General features: G+C 37.1%; 1 protein-coding gene across 1 annotated transcript in view; it reads left to right on the top strand.

The window, feature by feature from the left end:
- PRDM5 (PR/SET domain 5) overlaps positions 1–23,454 on the top strand; it is a 206,369-nt gene that overhangs the window by 139,732 nt on the left and 43,183 nt on the right. Inside the window, exon 13 of the mRNA XM_060147419.1 lies at positions 20,440–20,525. Within this exon, the coding sequence (XP_060003402.1) occupies positions 20,440–20,525 (86 nt within the window). The remainder of the gene's footprint in view (positions 1–20,439; positions 20,526–23,454) is intronic.

The following is a 23,454-nucleotide window of genomic DNA, read 5'->3' as shown; positions in this document are numbered from 1 at the left end:
CCTTTTCTTTGGTTTTGCTTTCTTACAGGACATCGTACTGAGAATTTTATGTTCAATATCTTTCCTTTTCTTTCTTTCAACTTTATCAAGATCTTAAATTGTTGAATATGCTGGAACTTTAATAACTTAGTTTATAAACATAATCTGGATTAACTGTTGATAAGGAAGTAAGTTAACATCATGATGTCTGGCATAATCATGGAATTTTCTTAGCATATTACGTTTGGAAAAATGCACTCTAGAGGGGTATGTTCCTGATTAACTAAGCCTTTCTTTTTAATAAGTATTTAATAAAGGGGAACTCAGTTGGAAAAATTATTTTTGGTGGTATTTTAAAATCTGAACTATTGTATGCCTCACTACTTTCTTTACTGAAATTAAACCCTAATGACCTCCAGAATAATCTTTCACAAATTAATTGACCATATGACATGAAAACTTGTCCTTGGCTTTTAAAATTATTACTACCTTCTTTATTAGACATAAACCCTAAGTATGCTTGATTACTAAGTCCAAAAAGGCAGTAAGGTTTGTTTAAAAAATATTGTCCTGTTTCTTGAAGAACTGTTTATAAATAGCAAAAAATTGGAGATTGAGCCTGCATATCGAACATTCAGGAGATTGGTTATATAAATTATGGTGTATCTATAAATTGGGATATTGTATAGACAATAAAAATGATTGTATAAATATAAACATGAAAAGAAATGAGAATGATAAGTTACAAAATAAAATAGTATATTTTTGTAAGGATAAAACATTGTTATATTAAGGTCTTAAAGGTTAAATACTAAATTAGTAACTGGTTATCTCTGTGTATTGTGAATATGGACAGTTTGAATTTTCTTCATGATTTTGTTTTCTAATTTTTCTATAATAATTTTCTTGTACAATAAAAATATTTAAAGTATATTAATCTTATATTATGATTATGCAGGTAACTGTTACTGTCAGAACCTTCCTGCTAAATTACTTAGGTGTGACATGTCTTTGCATCTTACTGTCAGATGGGCCAGCAAGAAGAAGTACGTAGAAAAATATATGTTGAAGAGAGAGACATGAGAATAAGAAAGCAAGTATGGTAATATTAAACCCAAGTGAGGGTATATAGTGTTCATTGCACTATTTTTCTAATTTTTCTTCATGTTTGAAATTTTTCATAATTAAAAGTGGGAGTGTATTATTTCAATAAGAACAATGGAATGGACACAGATGCCAACCAAGTGCAGCTGAGATCTGTCTCCTGAACATCCAGCTTCATAGCTCACGTCTTGTGTACATCTCCCTCAGAGCCTAGTTCTTTCAGCAGGGAAGACTATATTCTTTAAACAAAACAGACTTTTGTTGTTTTGGTTTTTGCTTACAGTTATACTGTTCAGAGAGAACTCAGATTCTTTTGGAGAAGCAGAGTATCACTTCATGCTTAGCCATCTTGAAAAAGGAATTCCATGAAATTTGCAATTCTCATGGATTATTCGAAGTTTTCTTTGAAATACTTTGGAAAGCATATGTATTATTTTATAAAAGAAGGTGTAAAGAATTGATGAGGCTCACCTAGTCAAGCTATTTTCCTACTTAAAACTTTTCAGTGGTTTCCCCTTACCTTGTGCGAATGAACATCCCTCGCACTTGACATCCCAGGCTCCTTTACTGGGCTTCTTTCACTCCCCTTCAGTCTCCAATTAAATGTTACTTTCTCCCTGATGTGTTACCCGCCCATCGCTTCACTCCCCTCTTACTAGGTTGGCATGCTCTATGGTGTACCTCTCTCCACACAGCACCCTTCAGATGCTGGCCCTTCTTCAGTAGTTTGTAGATTCTTGCTTCCTTAGAGCTGTGCCCATATCTGATCCTATTCAGAGCACTACCTGGCATAGAGAAAGAACTGAGTGAATGTTTCTTGAATAAGTAAAAGTATCTACAAGTAGATTGCAGTACCTGTAGGATAGTGGGAAGGATACTGGCTTCATAGTGAGAAGTCCCAGATCTGAATCCAAATTTAATTGACAATAGAACCATTTTTTCATATAATACCCACAAGAGTTTGTGGAATTCATTTCGAGAAATGTTAGCATCAAAGAATAAAATTGCTAAACTCCTCAATCTATCAGCTGGGCCTACTCACAATGTAGTAAGCTTTTGCTTTTCTTTCCATTCTTTGTGACTCCTTTTAGCTTGGAATTGCCTAGTGTTTTAAATTGTCATTAGAAAAAAACAGAGAGGAATACTAGCCCTGACAAATTGCCCATCCATTTTGTCTGATGAATCAATTCTATAGGAACTAGAACGACTACAAACAGTTGTGTGGTATATTATAGTCTCTTGCGCTATGTAGCCTCTCATCTACTAGAGATTTTGAGGGTTCCCATTGTCTGGTATCTATGAATGTCTCTTCTCAGTTATGATATTATACTTACTTTATCTGTTCCTTCACTAGATTCTAAGCTGAAGGGCAGGGCAGATCTGGCTCAGGTTTTTAATCACGTTAATCGAAGGAGGGAACCTTTCTCAAATATTTTCTAAGTTAATCCTTTCATAGTCAGTGTGATGGGTTTCCAATATCATTCTCATTTTCTAGGTGAAGAAGCTGAGATTCAGAGAAGCAAATGACCTATCCAAAGTAATAAGATCCAAATCTTTTTACTTCAAATTCTGTTTTATTTTTGTGTTCTCTTCTTTTTTTTTTTTTATTTTGCTACACGGTTACATAGCTGCTACACAGTTATTATTAGTACCACAAAAATTACAAAAATTTTATAACTTTTCCAGTATAAAAGATGAGTGAAATTCTGAAAGTATTTTATTATTTCTGTAGTATGAAAATTTTATGCTTTAGAGCCAAATGAAAGGTGTTTTGATTTTTTTTTTTAAAGCAGCATTTACTTGGTCATTTACTTCTGACTCATTTTAATAGTGGGCAGTAATACAGAGAAAATGATGATTAAGTTTAGTTTCACCAGATTCTTTTTTTTTTTTTAATTGACTTTATTTTTAGGGAAGTTTTAGGTTCACGGCAAAATTGAGAGGAAGGTACAGAGTTTTCCCCATCTACTTCCTCCCCCTATGCACGTGTAATTTCCCCTACTATCAATATTCCTAACCAGACTGGTGTGTCTGCTATAATTGATGAACCTACATTGACACATTATAATCACCCAAAGTCCATAGTTTACCTTATGGTTCAGTGTTGGTGTTGCACATTCTGTGGGTTTGGACAAATGTGTAATGACATGTATCCACCATTACTATGTCATCCAGAGTATTTTCACTGCTTTAAAAATCCACTTTGCTTTGTGTGTTCATCTCACAATTCTCAACCCCTGGCAACCACTGATCTTTTTACTTTCTGCATAATTTTTTGTTTTCCAGAATGTCATATGGTTGGACAGATTACTTCTTTTATTTCTGAGAAATGATTATTAATTGATAGTTGAGCCTTTCAGTGAGGTGGATGTACATTTGAATACACTGCAATGTGATGAGATTTTTATAGAGGTAATAAATAGTCTTTTCATCATTGTCCCATTATGTTGAAGGAGTCAGTTTCACTTTGTTTTTATGGCATTCAAACTGTACATCAATATCTGGGGATGTCAGTTTTCTTTTTTGTGACATCAAATAACACTAAGCTTTATGAAGAAGAAATATGATTTCAGTTTATGTTTCTTTCTTCCAGTTTGCCATTTGGTATCTCTCATCATGTCCTATTTGGTATAGTGACAGTATTGCTTTGTGTAGTGTTAAATGCACTTTTTTCTTTTCTTCGTGTTAACTTTCTTACAGCAGGCTTTATTTTATTGGCTCATGGCTGTGGTCATTCTGTAAGGCGTGATCACTTAGCTGTTGGATTACTACCCGTTTTTTAGTGCTGGGAGGCATCTTCCTATTTATGTCTCTGTTGTCTTTTTTTGTTAATAGTGTTTAAAAACTACATTTTTAAAATCTCTCCAATTCTTTCATGTTTCGATTGATTTTTTTCCTTTACTACTTTAAATAACCAACCAGTTGTATCCTTGGTTCACCCTCTTTCTTCTTTGTCTACTGCCTCTCTGTCTTCTATTCCCATTGCTGCCATATCGTACTGCTAAGGGTGAAGTATGGCAAAACTCTGGTTTTTCCATTAACATTGAAAATATTATTTGGCACAAACCTTGTATCTACCTTCTAAAGTCCACTCATTCTTCATAATTAGGTGATTAGAATAAGGACATGCATGGCAAGTGTGCCCAAGACATCTGCTTGTATAGATTATTAAAATATAATAGTCTTCACTTTTAGAAAAGAAAGGAACTTCAGAAGTTTTCTAGTTCAAGCCTTTTAATTGAACTAATGCCCAGAAAAATACAATGATTTGCTAAGGTTACATAATTTATATGTGGTTCTTCTAGAACTAAACTAAGGCTTAAACTTTTTCCAGTACATCACATTGCTGGTGTTTTTGTTTCTTCTTCTTTACCATGCCTCCTAACCTTTACTGTTACTCTCGAACTCACCCTAGAATTTTGTAAATTCCTTCCATAATGCGTAACGTTAGATGATATTATCATGTTGATAAACAACCAGTTGAGGATAATAATCTCGACTTGGAAGCTTGAGGGTATGTAGTTTGTTACTTATGGTCTAACTGAGGTCTTTAACTCTAGGTATGGAGAAACTTCTGTACCACAGGATCAACCGTCTATGATACCATATTACTTTATACCTGGTTTATATCCAGAGTCAGATCCTAGAGTCAGATTACAGGTTTTCAAGTTCCATTTTATTGATTTCCTCCTTGTATGAGCTATCATAAATTGCTTAACCTCTTCAAGGCTTAGTTTCCTCACCTGAAAAACAGGTGTAATAAAAGCAACAACTTCGTAGCCTTGTTTCAAGGAACAACTGAACGTGTAGGCAAAGAACTCTGCACGGTGCCTAGCATGGTGTAAGCGTGCTATAATGTGAGCTGTTGCTGCCAGCTGTGCTGTGTGTTTTGTTTTTGTTATTCCTACTTGTATTTAATCACAGGTATTCATACTCCCTTAATATAAGGTCTGACCCTCTAGTCCCAGTGTCGTCATCATCATCTTCTTTATAACCTTTAGCAGCAGCATATAGATCATCTCTAGAACACTGATGAGGGTTTGCTGTCAAATAGGCTGGTCTGGGGTGAGTGAGGGTGCGTGGACTGTATGTTGCCATCATCGTTAGTGAAGGTGAATGTTTAGGTCTGTGCCTGGCAGGCAGCTCTGTAATTTATCATCCAGTTTCCTACGTTGGAATGACAGAGATGGCACTCTGCGGGTCAGCTGAAATAGTAGAGCATGTTCTCCCGTTGGTTTATAGCTTCTTAGGGTCAGTGAGAGCTGGGGTTAATTCCACAAGGGAATCCATGGACTGTGACATGAATTCCATCAGTCGTTCATAAATTATGAAAGAAATTCTAGGAACTGCTTTTGGGGTTTTAAAGCTCTGGGCCAGAAGGTTAATTACTTGCCTACAGTTCCAACCAACTTTCCGTGTTAATAGATACCGGCTGTGTTGGCCCTTCTGTTCTAGGCCTGCTTGCACACTGTTATTTGAATGTAGTAATAAATCACTGTCTTAGGAAATATTTAATTTTTTGGTAACTACCTGTGATCATCTTAGAAATAAAGAATTGGTATATCATGGTTTGATGATACTTGGATTTTAGCCACTGTTTTTCTTCCTTCTCTAATAGTTTTTCTAAAGGAATTTTTTCATTCTTTGTAGAATATTTGTCCAAAGTTAATAAAAACAGTAGCTAAGTAACTATAAGGCAACAATTACAATTAGTCATAAACAAAAATAAACAATTAACAGTCATTGTAAACACAAATGAAAATTTAAACATGTCTTCTCACATTTTTATAATTAGATAACCCCTATATTTTGAGAGGGAATTTATTTTGCTATCTTTATTTTCTAAGTGGTTAATTACTAACGTTAGGTCAAATCACATATTCTTTTACCCACAGGTAATCTAAGAGTGGACAGAATAGTTGAGTATAGAATCTGCATAGAAATAAAAGATTTCCTCTACCCCCCCATCATACTTCAGAGATTGAGATTGAGAGCTCAGATTTTCCCTAAGAAGTCTTACTCGTGGGTAGAGTCTTGAGCTCTATGTATGATTGTTATTTTCTCAGTGTGTTTTTGATACTTCAGATAATTTCTGATCAACCACATCAGTGGAATAAACGATTTTTTCCTCTTTTCTGTATTTATCTCTTCCCTGGTTGATTTTGGGCTAGTAACAAGCATATATAACAACTTAAGAGGGAGAGACATTCATTTTGACTTCCATTGGTAATGTGATTATCTTTTTTTTTTTTTTTTTACTTTTTTCGAAAATATCAAAGGCCCTAGTTTTTTAATATAAAAATTATAATGCTTATGTCAAGGTTAGTCATAGGCTGGGATATGGGGCACATAAGGAAGAGTGAGGGAGTGACATTGTCTTGGAATATAGTGTGATGAACAGTCATCAAGTGAATTAATAGTACAGTCACAGGGACCATGATAAGATGGATCATTTAAAATATATCATCATTTATGTAACTATTTTTATCATTTCTTTTTTTGATCTGCTGGGATCCTCAAAAACAGAAGTGGCCTGTGCAATGATTTTCATTATTGAAACTGTATTTCAGCAGCTTTATTGGTAAATTATTAGCTAATATTATCAATAGCTGCCTCTGTTAAATCTGGAACACAGCATTTTTTTTTTTTTTAGTTTAGGAAAACCGAAGGAGATTTGATTGCCTCTGATGTGTGCTTTCTCCTACCATTGCTACCATGTTTCCCTCCAGGAACAGCTTCTCTGTGTGTTGTTTTTCTGTAGTTCTGAATTGTGCCTCAGGCCTGGGGAAGGTTTTATAGCTTTTCTAGGTTTTGGATAAGAAACTAGTTTTCTGGGTTTCTTGCTGCTCCCGGTTTTATACTCTGATTCTTCCTTGCTCCCCTGTGAGCAGGAAAACCCCTCTGTGTGCAGGCACCTAAGGCTTAACTGCTTCATCACTGCATGACCACTCTTCACAAACTGTGCTCGTAAATACTGGGTTAAATACAACTTCTGGTAGAAATTCCTAAAAACGGAAAAGATTTAATGATTTTCCCACCAAAATCTGACTCCCTAACAGCAAAACCAGATCAGTGATTACCTTATTTTACTTCCCAACCTTACTGTAAAGTGTCTCTTCACATAGCAGTGTGGAGAACTCATGTAGGAGTTTTTCCTTCTGGTCAGAACCTTTGAACCTTCCTCAGTGTCTGGATTGTGCTGAGGTTTCTCCTATTAAACAATCCACTTTGCTTCTATCAGCATCCGTATCAAGGACCTGAGGAAGAGGTCTTGCTCCCTTCAGACAAAATGACATGTAACGGGTGTCATTTACATACCTGGTTGGCCCAAGCCAGGGCATCCTGAGTAGGAAAACTTTTACTTTCTCTTCCTAGTTAACTGTTGTCCTTTCGTATTCTGCATCAGTAAAACTGTTTTTTGTTTTGCCCTCCACCCATAAGTAGGTCTGGCTCTTTATTATTTCAGACTAGAAAGTTAGTGGGCACTTGGCTCTCCTATTTTTCTTCTTCCCAGGGAACCTTGCCTCACTTGATGTGGCATCTTTTCAGAGATGAGGGTGGGATACCGTAACTGAAGACTCTTAAGGAAAACAATGCATCTTTTACTGTTTTGGAGCTCATAGAAACTTGCATTTTTTAAAAAAGACTCAATTTGTTTTGATTCAGGTGGCCAAAGCAAAGGTCCCCTCAGTCATCTTTTGATTTTTACATTTTATGGTCCACTTCCTTCCAGTAGTAAACTCTTTAAACTTTTAAAAGTAGAATAGCAAATGTAAAGTTCAGATTTTGTTGTCTTTCTTTTTTGAAGATGGCAAGTGAAATGCCACAGGATTTGATGAATAGTATTCCAAGACTAACAACGTGGGGTTCAGTGAGGTCAGTGGGGTGTTGTGACTCTCTTTGCTGCAGAGGAAAAGTATTTGAGTTCATAGCAAGTTGCCAAGAATGAACTTGAGCTGCTCCCATTAGCCAGCATAGCATTTCACTTCTCTCTGTGGTGCACTGCTAATTTATTAGACGCTCCATAGGTTGAGGGGTCTGGAATGGTGGAATTGGAAAAAATGATTGGGTAGTGCTTACACAATTATATTTTTGGTTTAATTTTCATTTAGAATGAGTGACTTTGATGTTTTATAACAGTTTCCTTAGTCCACAATAGCAGAATAAGCCAGTCCCATGATATTTGTGAAAATCAAATATAAAGTTCTAAGCAATTCCCGTATAATATATATATTTTGAAGTTCAACCATATGGAACCATCTTAGAGTATTTTTCATGAAACATACACTTCTGAGGTTTGCTTTTTCATTTGAAAGTGGCCGTGTCCAAAACTTAATTTTAGAAAAATCAAAGTAAAAATTAAAACTATGGCTCCAGAATCCTTAAACATTATGTAATTTAACTATTTAAACATTATTTAATTTGGATTCATCGAAAATAAGAGTTTGACCTTATTCCATCTTAAATTGCATTTTCTCTGTATGTACATTTTTTCATATTTTCAGAGATTTATGGGAGTTCCCTGAAATCTATATAGGTTTTTAAAAATATACTAACAGAATAAAAGTTAAAATTATTAAAATGCTTTCTGGAAATAATCTGTTTTTATTTTAATCAAAATGTCTTAAAACATACATTATGTAGTAAACTTTTCCTCTTGTTTAAAAATCTCTCAAAGTATAGGGCTCATTGGCCATACGCTTTTTAAAAAATTGTGGTAAAGGGACTTCCCTGGCGGTCCAGTGGTTAGGACTTCACTTTCCAGTGCAGGGGGTATGGGTTCGATCCCTGGTCGGGGAGCTAAGATCCCATATGCCTCATGGCCAAAAAACCAAAACATAAAACAGAAGCAATATTGTAACAGATTCAATAAAGACTTTAAAAATGGACCACATCAAAAAAAACTTTAAAAAATTGATTACAGTCAATATTACTAAGTTTTTTGCATTCAGTGTGTTTAGTGGTATGAAATGATATTTGATTTCTGAGCTTCTAATAGAGTGATCAAGTTCATATCTAAAATTAAATCCATGGTCTAAATTTAAGAATATCAAGATGTCTAACATAGGTATATCAAAGTTTGCAATATTTTCTTTAGTAATTTCATGTTGTGTAAACATAGATCTTTAGAAAGGATTTGTTCAAGATGGACGTTGGGGTGATTACATGGCAATAGATGGATGTTCAGTGGTTTAGTGGCTTTAAGATCTTTCCTTTTATCCTGAAGATTCATGCTAACCTGAATTCCCTTCACACATTTTAAGATATTGTTTTAATATTAGTATGTTAATCCTTTAGTGAGGCCTGGAATTCTTCTGATGTGTTTAATTATATTGCACAAAATAATGGTAAAGTCAATAAATTATAATACTAATGGCATATATTAAACTAGAATCAGATTTTTTTCCTATTGCTTTTGCCCATACTTGCCAGTGGATGGTTGTGGTCATAATGCATTTTCTTTGTAAAAGACTCAAGGTAACTTATTTGGGGACCAGGCTAGACTCTGGTAAAGTCTTACATGTGGCACCCAGATGTCCCCTTTCATTACCACCAGCTGCCTTTGGAAGGCCATGTGCAATTTTCTGGAGCTCTTTTCTGAATATCCACACAGCCCCTCTTGCATATTTCAGATACTTCTAAGCTTCTTCTGTCTCAGGTGTGCCCGCAGTGAGAATTTGGAGGCACCTATTTCAAGTCCGGTAAAGCTAAAATGCTTCCAATTCAATGATTAAGGGTTACAAAAAAGTGTGCTTGAATTGGCATCTAGGTACTACATTCATTCAATTCTTTTGCCTTTCCTAATGACCTTTTCCTAAGTCCTTTTCCTGTGCACTCCCACCAGAGGTCTTTCTTCAACCTGTGTGCACTCCCACCAGAGGTCTTTCTTAAACCTGTGTGCACTCCCACCAGAGGTCTTTCTTAAACCTGTGTGCACTCCCACCAGAGGTCTTTCTTCAACCTGTGTGCACTCCCACCAGAGGTCTTTCTTAAACCTGTGTGCACTCCCACCAGAGGTCTTTCTTAAACCTGTCTCCTTGTTTTATTTTCTTCCTACAATGTCAGTATCTGGAATTATCTTATGTTTTTTTCTTAATGTTTACTTATCTTTCTCATTTACACTAGTAAAATTGAAGAGGCAGTGATTTTGTGAATCTATTCGCAACTGCATTCCCAAAGCCCAGGACAGTAACTAGAAGATGGTATGTGCCCAAAAAATATCTATTTAATGAATGAATAAATTAGCTTCATGGTCTGCCTACTTTGTGGCACCTTGTAAAATCAGCTTAAAATCAACCTTTTACAGTTGTCATCATGTTTCTGTATGTTCCTTGATGTTTTTGAAGAAAACACAAGCGGACTTTAATGATATTCAGTGTCAGAACATACTTTAAAAAAAGAAGCAGATGTGAAGAACTCATCTATTTTCCTTAGTTAAATGAGAAATATTTTGCTGTTAAGTACACTTCAATATTATTTATGTTACTATGCTTATTGAATCTAACTACTGGTAGCTAAATCTCATAGTGTAGTATGGGGTATTTGGCAGTACTGTTTTTCCCTTCTGAATGTTGAAGGTGGTTACCTGTATGTAGTTCTCAAGGCATAGTTTAACATTATGTCAGTATTTGCATCCGCTTGGGATCTGCTTTGAGATATAACATACCTTCCTAACCTGCCCCTGACTTTTTCCTGATGAGCTTTGGTAACTAAAAGAATGCCTCGGTATACCAGTCAGAAAGATCTGGTTAATGTCAGCTGTAATTGCAAGAAGCAGAGTTTTTGTCAGTAACTTTAGGAAGTCTAACCTAATTTATATAAAATACTAGCCATATTACTAATTTATGTTATGGTATAAGAGTTAAAGATTAAGGGTTAAAATTCTGATTCCACTATTTAATAGCTATGTCATCTTGAGCAAATCACTTATCTTTTCTGTGCCTGCTTTCCTCATTTGTAATCTAGAGATATGAATTCCTAGATCATAATGTTGTTACAAGAAACAAAATTACTAATATACCTTAAGTATTCTGAACCATAGAAGAGAGCCTACTAGTAGGCTCTGTGTGTTTCAGCTATTATATTATTTCCATTTACATTGGTTTTTAAGCTCAATTTTTTTAGCTAGTTTTAAGATTAATTTTCATGTTAGTCAGAATTTGAACATTGCTATGAGCCTATGCAAAATGTAAACGGTCAGTATCTAAATCTACCAGATATTTAAAAGTAATCATTACTTGGATTTGCACCATATTGTACATCAGAACCTATGTACTGGCAGTGTTCAAGCAGGAAAAAAGATCTGTGTTCTTAGAGTTAACTCAAGAAAATTCCTGTTCATACCAGGATAATTTTATATGTAGACAAAAATATTTCCTGGAAACTTACTCATCACAATACCTTGCACTAATGAGGGAAAATATCACATGCATAATGTGAAAAAAAAAAAACCTAAGAATATCAGCTTGTCTTTAATATGCAAATTGGACAAATAACTTTACTGTTTATCAGCATGTTGACTTATACACGTAACCTTCAGCTTTAGATTGTGTGGGACAGCAGGTAGCTTTGTCCTCAGAGTCTAAGAGAGGCAGGCTTGCCCTAAACATGCTCCAGCCAAAAGGGTAGAGAGGGTAGCAGCTTAATGTAGCCTAGGCTGATTTGCAAACCTCATACTCTAGTTTTCAAATAACTTCTGTTTATTAAAGCCATTTACCCAGTGACATCCTTTAAAACTGGAGTTACAGCCTGGGGTAGTGGAATGAATGAGTGGAGTGGGACTTAACCCAAGTTTCCCAAACCTATCACCTCAGTATCGCTGGATCTCAGGGTTGGAGTGGGGATGGGGTGGAAACACTGGCCGTCTAGAGTACCAGTTTCTCTCCTGAGCAGTCTACACAGGCCTCGCAGAGAGCAGACAGACAGACAGACATCAGTGAAGATAATAATCGCCTCCGTTATGAGCAGGGTGATTGTATGAGTGTGCTAGGACTGTAACAAAGTACCACAGAGTGGCTTAAACAACAAAAATTTATTGTCCCGCGGTTCTGGACGCTAGGTGTTAGCAGGACTGTGCTCCCTCTGAAGTCTCCAGGGAGGGATCTGTTCCAGGCTTTTCTTCCGGCTTCTGGTAGTTCCTTGCTGTGGCAGCATAACTCCACTCTTCACCTGGCATTCTCCCTGTGTTTGTCTGTCTCTACAAGGCCATGTTCTTAAAAGGACACCAGCCATATAAGATTAGGGACCCAGACTACTCTAGGAACATTTCCAACAGCCTTATTTCCAGATAGAGTCATATGCTCAGGTACTGGGGTTAGGACTGCAACATGTGAATTTGGGGGACACAATTCAATCCATAATAGGTGACCGTATGTTTTTATTGTCCCAGTTGGGTCACTCGTGTAAGTGAAAGGGAGTGCTACTTGTCGTGTGGTAACTGGCATAGAGACTGCTTTAAACAAACCTGAATGTTTGGTCCCATTTTTCAGAGGTTCAGTGAGGTTGCATGACTTCCCCAGAGTTACACCTAGGAGAGGATGAGCATTATTCAAACTCAGAACAATCAGATTCTAAAAGAGGAGAAAAAGCTCATGTCTGTAGTGGAAGTTTCTGTATTATGACACCAGGTAAAATGGGGAATGAATTTGTTATGCTCCCTTCTCTAAAATTCCTTAGTATTATCTATATTTCGTTCCTTGCTCAATCAATTTTGGCTATCATGAAAGAAAATAATAATTCAATATACTACATTAGGTTTAATTAACATATAACTAACCTGATGACTGTAAATCTTTGATTTTGTGTGTGTGTGTGTGTGCTGGCTATTCTATTGGTCTTTGGAGAGTAATACCACATATAAAGCTCTGTGATACAAAGAGAATAGCTGTGAATATTAAATTAATTTATGATTGCTAAAAATTCGTGAAACGACTTTTCGTGTCCACCACTTTACTGTTTATCATGCTTTATCTATTATCTAGATTGATTAGATTGTTAATAGATAAATAAGAATTAAACATTTTAGCCTTCTTATCACTAATGTAAAACACTTACTTTGAAAATCTAAAAAATTACTTTACTTTTCATACTTTATGAAGAAGAAAATAAAACATTATCTGGACTTCGATGATGCAGGAGTTAGCCCCATGAGCATTAGCATCTTGCTGTTTTCTTCCAGTTCTTTTTCTCTGTGTGTGCATGGTTGAAGGTTAATGATTAAGAAATCAATTAATAACCGTTCCTGCTACTACTCCTGCTGCTGATGCTATGAATATTATTTTCATTCTTGCCATCACCTTCAAGGAAAAAAGTTCTAGAAATATCAGAGAAGTGAAATTAATATGACTTCAGAGGTTAGATGTAGGGAGAAGTGAGTTAAAAAAAGGGCATCTTGAATGGCTGTTTAAGTTTCTTTTTTGATAGCTGGATGATCGTGGTATAACTAATCAGGACAGGATGTACAGGACACATAGGATCAGCGTCTAAAGCTCAGGAATGCTGAACTTGAGTTGTTTGTGAGATACCCAAATGAAGATACCGGGTGGGTGTATGGCTATCTCAAGGCAGAGGTTCAACAGAGAGATCTGGAATGAAGATAAACACATATTATCGACTTAAGGTTAAAATAAAATCTTTTCATAGTTTTTCAAATAAATTGGACTCTAAGCCTTTATTTTGCGTGTGTGTGAAAAGCCACACCTTCCCAGTTCACAACCATAAGGTAAAGAATGCAGGTTGATTTACTTAGTGCAAAAGTTGATTTTGTCTCACAGAAGAAATTGGCAAGTCTGGATAATTCATTAGAGTCCTGTTCTCGTTAGTGTTACCATTGTTATTTTTAGGTTTTTGTTTTTTCTGTCTTGGGTGGTTGTCATTCTCTCACAGTGCCCACTTCAGACAGAGTTCAAAGGGAGTGACCTGGATGCTCCTCAAGGAGCAGCTGGGTAAGCTGCTGAGCTGGGAGCTCTGCCCCAGTTGCTTCCATGTGATGTTACTGCCAACAACACAGGGTTCAGAGAACAGGGCAAGGCCCCCTGTGCCATGCAGCCTCCAGGCCCAGGAACGTGGCTGGACATTTTGTGAAGCAACTGGGGAGAGGTCAGGGAAGGCCATGATGAAAAGTGACCATTGGATTGAGCCACTAGGAGCTCATTGCTGACCTGATGGGGGCGTTCGCTGGCATAACTCAAGTAATACGTGATGGAACGAGAATGAGAATCAAATGGGATGTGAGAGAGCAGAGGATCGGCACACTACTTGTCAAAAGGCCTGTCTCTGAGGAGAAGGAAATGAAAGAATCGATAAATGAAACCATGAATAAATGAAAGTCAGGAAGTGAGTGACTCTGAGTTACTGTCCATTCTGAATAATTAGGCTTTGACCAGTGGGACGCTTCAGATTCCTCCTGGAGATTGAATTTTGTCATATCTTTGTCAGCTTACAGTAGAATTTTTTAGAAAGTGTGACGCGTATGAGTATGCTTGCTTGTTTTAAAAAAATGGTTTGGCTGTTTTCTAAATAAGAATCTCTAGATACAACCTCGACTCAGTTATAATAGAAGATGGTTCTGTTTAACATACACCAATTTTAGGAAGTTCTTTTAAAACTCATCTCCTTAACTGAGATAGACTATGAAATCTTTTTTTTTAAAACAGCTTTATTGAGGCATAATTCACATATCATACAATCTACCTAAAGTGTGTAATATATTGTTTTTAGTATATTCATAGATATGTGCAGCCATCCCTACAGTCAATTTTAGGACATTTTAATCTCCCTAAAAAGAAACATGTTACCCGTTCGCTATCACTCCTGTGTTTCCCATCTCCACCCCCAGCCCTAGACAACCACTAATCTACTTTCTGTCCCTATTCTGGACTTCCATATGAATGGAATCATATAATATGTGGCCTTTTGAGTCTGGCTTCTTTCACTTAGGATGATGGCTTTTTTTTTTTTAACGTCTTTATTGGAGTATAATTGCTTTACAATGGTGTGTTAGTTTCTACTGTATAACAAAGTGAATCAGCTATACGTAAACATATATCCATATATCCCCTCCCTCTTGCATCTCCCTCTAGGTGGACACAAAGAACCGAGCTGACCTCCCTGTGCTATGCTGCTGCTTCCCACTAGCTATCTATTTTACATGTGGTAGTGTGTATATATGTCCATGCCACTTTCTCACTTCGTCCCAGCTTACCCTTCCCCCTCCCCGTGTCCTCAAGTCCATCCTATACATCTACGTCTTTATTCCTGTCCTGCCCTGAGGTTCTTCAGAACCTTTTTTTTTTTTTTTTAGATTCCATATATATGCGTTAGCATATGGTATTTGTTTTTCTCTGACTTACTTCACTCTGTGTGACAGGCCCTAGGTCCATCCACCTCACTACAAATAACTCATTTTGTTTCTTTTTATGGCTGAGTAATATTCCATTGTATATATGTGCCACATCTTTATCCATTCATCTGTCAATGGACACTTAGGTTGCTTCCATATCCTGGCTATTGTAATTAGTGCTACAATGAAAAATGTGGTACATGACTCTTTTTGAATTATGGTTTTCTCAGGGTATATGCCCAGTAGTGGGATTGCTGGGTCATATCGTAGTTCTGTTTTTAGATATTAAGGAACCTCCATACTGTCCTCCATGGTGGCTGTATCAATTTACACTCCCACCAACAGTGCAAGAGGGTTCCCTTTTCTCCACACCCTCTCCAACATTTATTGTTTCTAGATTTTTTGATGATGGCCATTCTGACCGGTGTGAAGTGATACCTCATTGTAGTTTTGATTTGCATTTCTCTAATGATTAGTGATGTTGAGCATCCTTACATATATTTGTTGGCAATCTGTATATCTTCTTTGGAGAAATGTCTGTTTAGGTCCTCTGTCCATTTTTGGATTGGGTTATTTGTTTTTTTAACATAGAGCTACATGAGCTGCTTGTAAATTTTGGAGGATAATCCTTTGTCAGTTGCTTTGTTCGCAAATATTTTCTCCCATTCTGAGGGTTGTCTTTGCGTCTTGTTCATGGTTTCCTTTGCTGTGCAAAAGCTTTTAAGTTTCATTGGGTCCCATTTGTTTATATTTGTTTTTATTTCCATTCCTCTAAGAGGTGGGTCAAAAAGGATCTTGCTGTGATTTTTGTCATAGAGCGTTCTGCCTATGTTTTCCTCTAAGAGTTTTACAGTGTCTGGCCTTACATGTAGGTCTTTAATCCATTTTGAGTTTATTTTTGTGTATGGTGTTAGGGAGTGTTCTCATTTCATTATTTTACATGTAACTGTCCAGTTCTCCCAGCACCACTTACTGAAGAGGCTGTCTTTTCTCCATTGTATATTCTTGCCTCCTTTACCAAAGATAAGGTAACCATATGTGTGTGGGTTTACCTCTGAGCTTTCTATCCTGTTCCATTGATCTGCATTTCTGTTTTTGTGCCAGTACCATACTGTCTTGATTACTGTAGCTTTGTAGTATAGTCTGAAGTCAGGGAGCCTGATTCCTCCAGCTCCGTTTTTCGTTCTCAAGATTGCTTTGGCTCTTCAGGGTCTTTTGTGTTTCCATACAAAGTGTGAAATTTTTTGTTCTAGTTCTGTGAAAAATGCCATTGGTAGTTTGAGGGATTGCACTGAATCTGTAGATTGCTTTGGGAAGTCTTGTCTTTTTCACAGTGTTGATTCTTCCAGTCCAAGAACATGATATCTCTCCATCTGTTTGTATCATCTTTAATTTCTTTCATCAGTGTCTTAGAGTTTTCTGGATACAGGTCTTTTGTCTCCTTAGGTAGGTTTATTCCTAGGTATTTTATTCTTTTTGTTGCAGTGGTAAATGGGAGTGTTTCCCTAATTTCTCATTCATATTTTTCATCATTAGTGTATAGGAATGCAAGAGATTTCTGTACATTAATTATGTGTCCAAATTTATTCAGTAGCTCTAGTAGTTTTCTGGTGTCATCTTTAAGATTCTCTATGTGTAGTATCATGTCATCTGGAAACAGTGACAGTTTTACTTTTTCTTTTCCAATTTGGATTCTGTTTATTTCTTGTTCTTCTCTGACTGCTGTGGCTAAAAATTCCAAAACTATGTTGAATAATAATGGTGAGAGTGGGCAACCTTGTCTTCTTCCTGGAATTAGAGGAAATGCTTTCAGTTTTTCACCATTGAGGATGATGTTGGCTGTGGGCTTGTCATATATGGCCTTTATTATGTTGAGGTAGGTTCCCTCTATGCCTGCTCTCTGGAGAGTTTTTTTATCATAAATGGGTGTTGAATTTTGTCGAAATGTTTTTCTGCATCTATTGAGATTATCATATGGTTTTACTCCTTCAGTTTGTTAATATGGCGTATCATGTTGGTTCATTTGCATATATTGAAGAATCCTTGCATTCCTGGGAAAAACCCCACTTGATCATGGTGTATGATCCTTTTAATGTGCTGTTGGATTCTGTTTGCTAGTATTTTGTTGAGGACTTTTGCATCTATTTTCATCAGTGATATTGGCCTGTAGTTTTCTTTCTTTGTGACATCCTTGTCTGGTTTTGGTATCAGGGTGATGGTGGCCTCGTAGAATGAGTTTGGGAGTGTTCTTCCCTCCGCTATATTTGGAAGAGTCTGAGAAGGATAGGTGTTAGCTCTTCTCTAAATGTTTGATAGCATTTGACTGTGAAGCCATCTGGTCCTGCGCTTTTGTTTGCTGGAAGATTTTTAATCACATTTTCAATTTCAGTGCTTGTGATTGGTCTGTTTATATTTTCTATTTCTTCCTGGTTCAGTCTCAGAGGGTTGTGCTTTTCTAAGAATGTGTCCATTTCGTCCAGGTTGTCCATTTTATTGGCATAGAGTTGCTTGTAGTAATCTCTCATGATCCTTTATATTTCTGCAGTGTCAGTTGTTACTTCTCCTTTTTCATTTCTAATTCTATTGATTTGAGTCTTCTCCCTTTTTCTTGATGAGTCTGGCTAATGGGTTATCAATTTTGTTTATCTTCTCAAAGAACCAGCTTTTAGTTTTATAGATCTTTGCTATCGTTTCCTTCATTTATTTTTCATTTAATTCGATCTGATCTTTATGATTTCTTTCCTTCTGCTAACTTTGGGGTTTTTTCTTATTCTTCTTTCTCTAACTGCTTTAGCTGTAAGGTTAGGTTGTTTATTTGAGATGTTTCTTGTTTCTTGAGGTAGGATTATATTGCTATAAACTTCCCTCTTAGAACTTCTTTCGCAGCATCCCATAGATTTTGGGTTGTCATGTTTTCATTGTCAATTTTTTCTAGGTATTTTTTTGATTTCATCTTTGATTTCTTCAGTGATCTCTTGGTTATTTAGTAGTGTATTGTTTAGCCTCCATGTGTTTGTATTTTTTACGGATTTTTTCCTGTAATTGATCTCTAGTCTCATAGCATTGTGGTCAGAAAAGATACTTGATATGATTTCAATATTATTAAATTTACTTAGTCTTGATTTGTGGCCCAGGATATGATGTATCCTGGAGAATGTTCCATGAGCACTTGAGAAGCAAGTGTATTCTGTTGTTTTTGAATGGAATATCCTGTAACTGTCAATTAAGTCCATCTTGTTTAATGTATCATTTAAATCTTGTGTTTCCTTATTTATTTTCATTTTGAATGATCTGTCCATTGGTGAAAGTGGGGTGTTAAAGTCCCCTACTATGATTGTGTTACTGTCGATTTCCCCTTTTTTGGCTGTTAACATTTGCCTTATGTATTGAGGTGCTCCTATGTTGGGTTCATAAATATTTACAATTGTTCTATCTTCTTCTTGGATTGATCTGTTGATCATTATGTAGTGTCCTTCTTTGTCTCTTGTAATAGTCTTTATTTTAAAGTCTGTTTTGTCTAATATGAGAATTGCTGCTCCAGCTTTCTTTTGATTTCCATTTGCATAGAGTATCGTTTTTCATCCCCTTACTTTCTGTCTGTATGTGTCCCTAGGTTGAAGTGGGTCTCCTATAGACAGCATATATACAGGTCTTGTATATATACAAGAAGAAGAAATGATTCCTTCAAGAGAGTTTTTAATTTCATTTATTGTGTTGTTCATTTTTGTTTGTTTGCTCTTTAGTTCTTCTAGGTCCTTGTTAAACGTTTCTTGTATTTTCTCCATTCTGTTTCCAAGATTTCGGATCATGTTTAGTATCATTACTCTGAATTCTTTTTCAGGTAGACTGCCTATTTCCTCTTCATTTGTTTGGTCTGGTGGGTTTTTACCTTGCTCCTTCATCTGCTGTGTGTTTCTCTGTCTTCTCATTTTGCTTACCTTACTGTGTTTGGGGTCTCCTTTTCACAGGCTGCAGGTTTGTAGTTCCCATTGTTTTTGGTGTCTGTCCCCAGTGGCTAAGGTTGGTTTAGTAGGTTGTGTAGGCTTCCTGGTGGAGGGGACTAGTGCCTGTGTTCTGGAGGATGAGGCTGGATCTTGTCTTTCTGGTGGGCAGAACCACGTCCGGCGATGTGTTTTGGGGTATCTGTGACCTTATTATGAGTTTAGGCAGCCTGTCTGCTAATGGGTGGTGTTGTGTTCTTGTCTTGCTAGTTGTTTGGCATAGGGTATCCAGCACTGTAGCTTGCTCGTCGTTGAGTGGAGCTGGCTGTTAGCATTGAGATGGAGATCTCTGGGAGAGCTTTCACCGTTTTATATTATGTGGATCTGGGAGGTCTCTGGTGGACCAGTGTCCTGAACTCGGCTCTTCCACCTCAGAGGCTCAGGCCTGACACCCGGCTGGAGCACCAAGACCCTGTCAGCCACGTGGTGTATAGCACAGGGAACTCTTCTCGGGGCTCCGTGGTGATCTGCTAGTGTTGGTAGGCCTCCTGCAGGGCAGGGGATGGCTGTGGCTCACTGCAGGGACAAGGACACTGGCAGCAGAAGTCCTGGGACGTACTCCTTGGCATGAGCCCTCTGGGAGTCTGCCATTAGCCCCACCAAAGAGCCTTTAGCCTCTGAAATCTTTTTTAAAAAACAAAGTAACAGTGAAACAGTGATCCCTATAACGTGCAGTATAGTGACAGAACAAATTGACTGATACGCAATCTTTTTAACAGGTTCTTAAAATTAGATTTAATTTGGGCTCAAATATTAAAAGGAAAATGGAGCGAGCCTGAATGTTGCTTGTTTCTGAGTGCTGGAATTGCTCTGGGCTCGCAGCCTCTCCGCAGGAGGGAAAGCCTCGTCCACCACCCTGAACTGCCCCAGGTGTTGGCCCTGCTGTGCCTGAGCCTTTTCTTGGCAGTGCAGGAGAGGTTGTGGTGGCCGGGATCTGGTGCGGGAGGAGTGACGGTACGTGCCTGCTTTGCTGCTTTCGATTTTTCTGACGGGAAGCTTTCCTTTATCTTGTAGGTGAGCGTCCCTATCAATGCCCTTACTGTGAAAAAGGATTCAGTAAAAATGACGGGCTGAAGATGCACATTCGTACTCACACCAGGGTAAGATTATATTCTCTCTCCTTAATATGTATTATAAAATCCATACTTATTTTAAAAAGGTTTAACTTTACCTGAGAAAAGAAAGGTGGTATATCCAAAATCATACGTTTATATTCATGATGAACATGTGGGAATAATTTTTTTACACACAACAATGAAAGAAACAGAAATTGAAACTCCCAAAGCATCCCCATTCTTTGAATTGTGAACCAGTTTTTAGGAGTAATAGGAGTTATAAAGGACACACTGCCAGGTAAATAGACTGTAGCATTTTAATACTGAAAAATGCAAGGGTGCTGTCTGCAGAGTATTTGCCAGTAATGCAGATGCCAGCACTTCTTGAACAGAGGTGCGCCTGTCAGCATGTGACCATTAATTAATGCATATGAGCAAGTATATTTGCAAGAAAGACATTGAAAATAATTTGAATTATCACGGGAGGTGGCAAACAAGGAAGGACAGCTTCTTGCTCTACAGGGCGTGCCCGGTGCTGTCTTTCATTCTTTTTTTCCGAGGATGCCCTTTGTGCCTCTGCTGTCAGCACCTCTCACTGGACTCTTGTCATTCTGTTACTTATGGCTTTTTCAGACTCAAGCATCTGCCTCACATGCTATAAAAATAAATGAGCGGCTCACCTTCCATGCAGCTACATTTCTTAGCTCACTGTTCAGTTTAGGACACCATTAGATACTTTACATGAACTTTCCACTTGAAAATTTGATGTTGTTTTTAAATAGCTCTTCTTGATTTTGCTCTGTCCCCTCTTTTCACCGCATTACCTTTCACACAGCTCTGTTCAGCTTGGTCTTTTAAAAGTCCTTATGGTCTGTATGTAAATGCCATATTTTTTTCAAATTTTAAGAGACATGCCTAATCCCCTTAAGAGCAATTCTAATTTAGGCTTCTCCTGGATTTCGCTTTTTACCTGAGCTGTAAAATGAAACTTGAGAGAAAACACATAATAATAATACCTTTCCAGTGTAATAATATGCTAGCTTTCCACTTCAGTTCTGTAGGCCGTAAAAGATAACCTCTGAGGTCCTGTTAAGAAAATACTCCTCTTTGTGGTGGAGGAGAGAGGAGGCTTCTGTGCTCATTAGAGCAAGTCCACATTGAGCTTCTCATATGATATAAAATGTCATATTCATAGTATATGGATATTAGGAACTGGAGTAATGGCTAAATATAAAATTCCTTCATAGACCATAAAGAATTAGACAAATGTTACTGTTCACAACATGACTTGAATGTACATACTCAAAATATTTATTTCACAGCGAGCCCTATTAAAGAGGTTTAAGTTGGTTTAGTTTAGGAGGTTGTTTTATGTGTGTGCAGTTGTCACAGTAGTGCCAGTAATGTGTTTTGAAGATATCAACCAACAGGCAAAGGAGCCCTGGTTTCTCTTATCAAAACTCATGAGGTTAACCAAAATCTGGTACTCTATAATTATACCTCAGAAGAGACTGTTCAAATTACTGCAGAGAAAAAATGACCTTTTGTGTTTTCTCAAGAAAGGGTGATATGATATTTCCACTTCACCTATTTTGGCTTTTACTTCGTTTTAACATAAAGTTTATTAATAAGAATAATACTAATAGTTAAATACAAAGACCACTGATCACATGCCAGGTACTATATTCTAGAAGTTCACATTTATTAATTCATGTAAGCCTCACAACAATTCGTTAATGCATTTAACAATTCACTTAAGCCTCTACGAGGTAGGTATTATTATGGTCTCTTCTTTAAAAATGAGAAACTGAGGCACAAGCAAGTGAGGAGCAGAGTCGAGATTGGAACCCAGGTAGTCTGGCTTCAGAGACCACCCACTCACTTACTGTGCACACACTACAATGCCTTTTATTCAATTAATTCAATTAAATATTTTCTCATTCCACTGACTCTGATATACTTTCCTGTATATTTTCAAACTAAGCAAACTGCAGTAATGAACCCAGAAGTTCATTTAAAATTTATTTAAAAGTCTCGTGTTCCTTTGAATATTTGGGCCTTGAGTCCAGGATCCCGGAATGCCTCAGGGTGTCCAGGTGCTGGTGGTATCTTTTTAGCAGCTCTCAGGCACTGACTTCACAAAAAGAAAACAAATCCCAGCCTGTGACTAAGGAAACACCAGAGAAGGCCTCGACTGGAAGCCCCAAGATTTTAGACAGAATCCCATACAATTAGTAGAGAGTACTAGCAAAGGAAGAGGGTAAAGAGGGACAAAGAGGCCTTTGGGGTTTTGCTTCAAACCCTTTTTAAATTTTTCTTTTTCACTCATTATTTATACAGACTACATCATTTTGAAATTCTATTTCCTAAGCATTACAGATATTCTTAGCATATCAGCAACTTTTCAAAAGCTAGTTAAGGTTATTAGCTAATGCAATCAAGTTAACATCAGAACCAAAAGAGACTTTTTAAAAAGCATTGTAGAGGAAGTCTCTGAAAGCTTCTATTTTTCCAATATTATTTGGGTTTGTAAGACTCAATTCAAAAGATAACATTACGTTTGAATTGTAACACTTTTCAGTTTCAATCTTTTATTCACCTTACATTTAGTATTTAGATAGCTCTAGCTCCAGACATTTTTTTTTGTCTTTATATCAAAAGCTTTTAATTCCATTACAACAACAACTGTATCATTCAGCAGGTTGAGTCTTTGAGAAGTTTTGGTGAGACAACACAAAATTGCACGCCACGCCAGCCCCCCCCGATTTGCATTCTTTGAAACCGCACAGACGCCTTAGGGAAGGAACACAAAGTCCTTCACTTTGGGAATTATTTATTGGGTCCAGCAAGGGCCCCAAGCGTGGGAGATGATTTTGCTAAAATCTAAATTTTGCTCGAAGGCTAAACAATCCGTTAGTCTTTCACGGAGAGGCCAGGACTCAAGGTGAGGGCAGGTAATTTATTCATTTCCTAC

Source organism: Lagenorhynchus albirostris, chromosome 4 (genome assembly GCF_949774975.1).
Source record: "Lagenorhynchus albirostris chromosome 4, mLagAlb1.1, whole genome shotgun sequence".
Lineage (NCBI taxonomy): Eukaryota > Metazoa > Chordata > Mammalia > Artiodactyla > Delphinidae > Lagenorhynchus > Lagenorhynchus albirostris.
The sequence above is the reverse complement of the archived record's forward strand: the minus strand, read 5'-3'. Positions and strand labels throughout refer to the sequence as shown.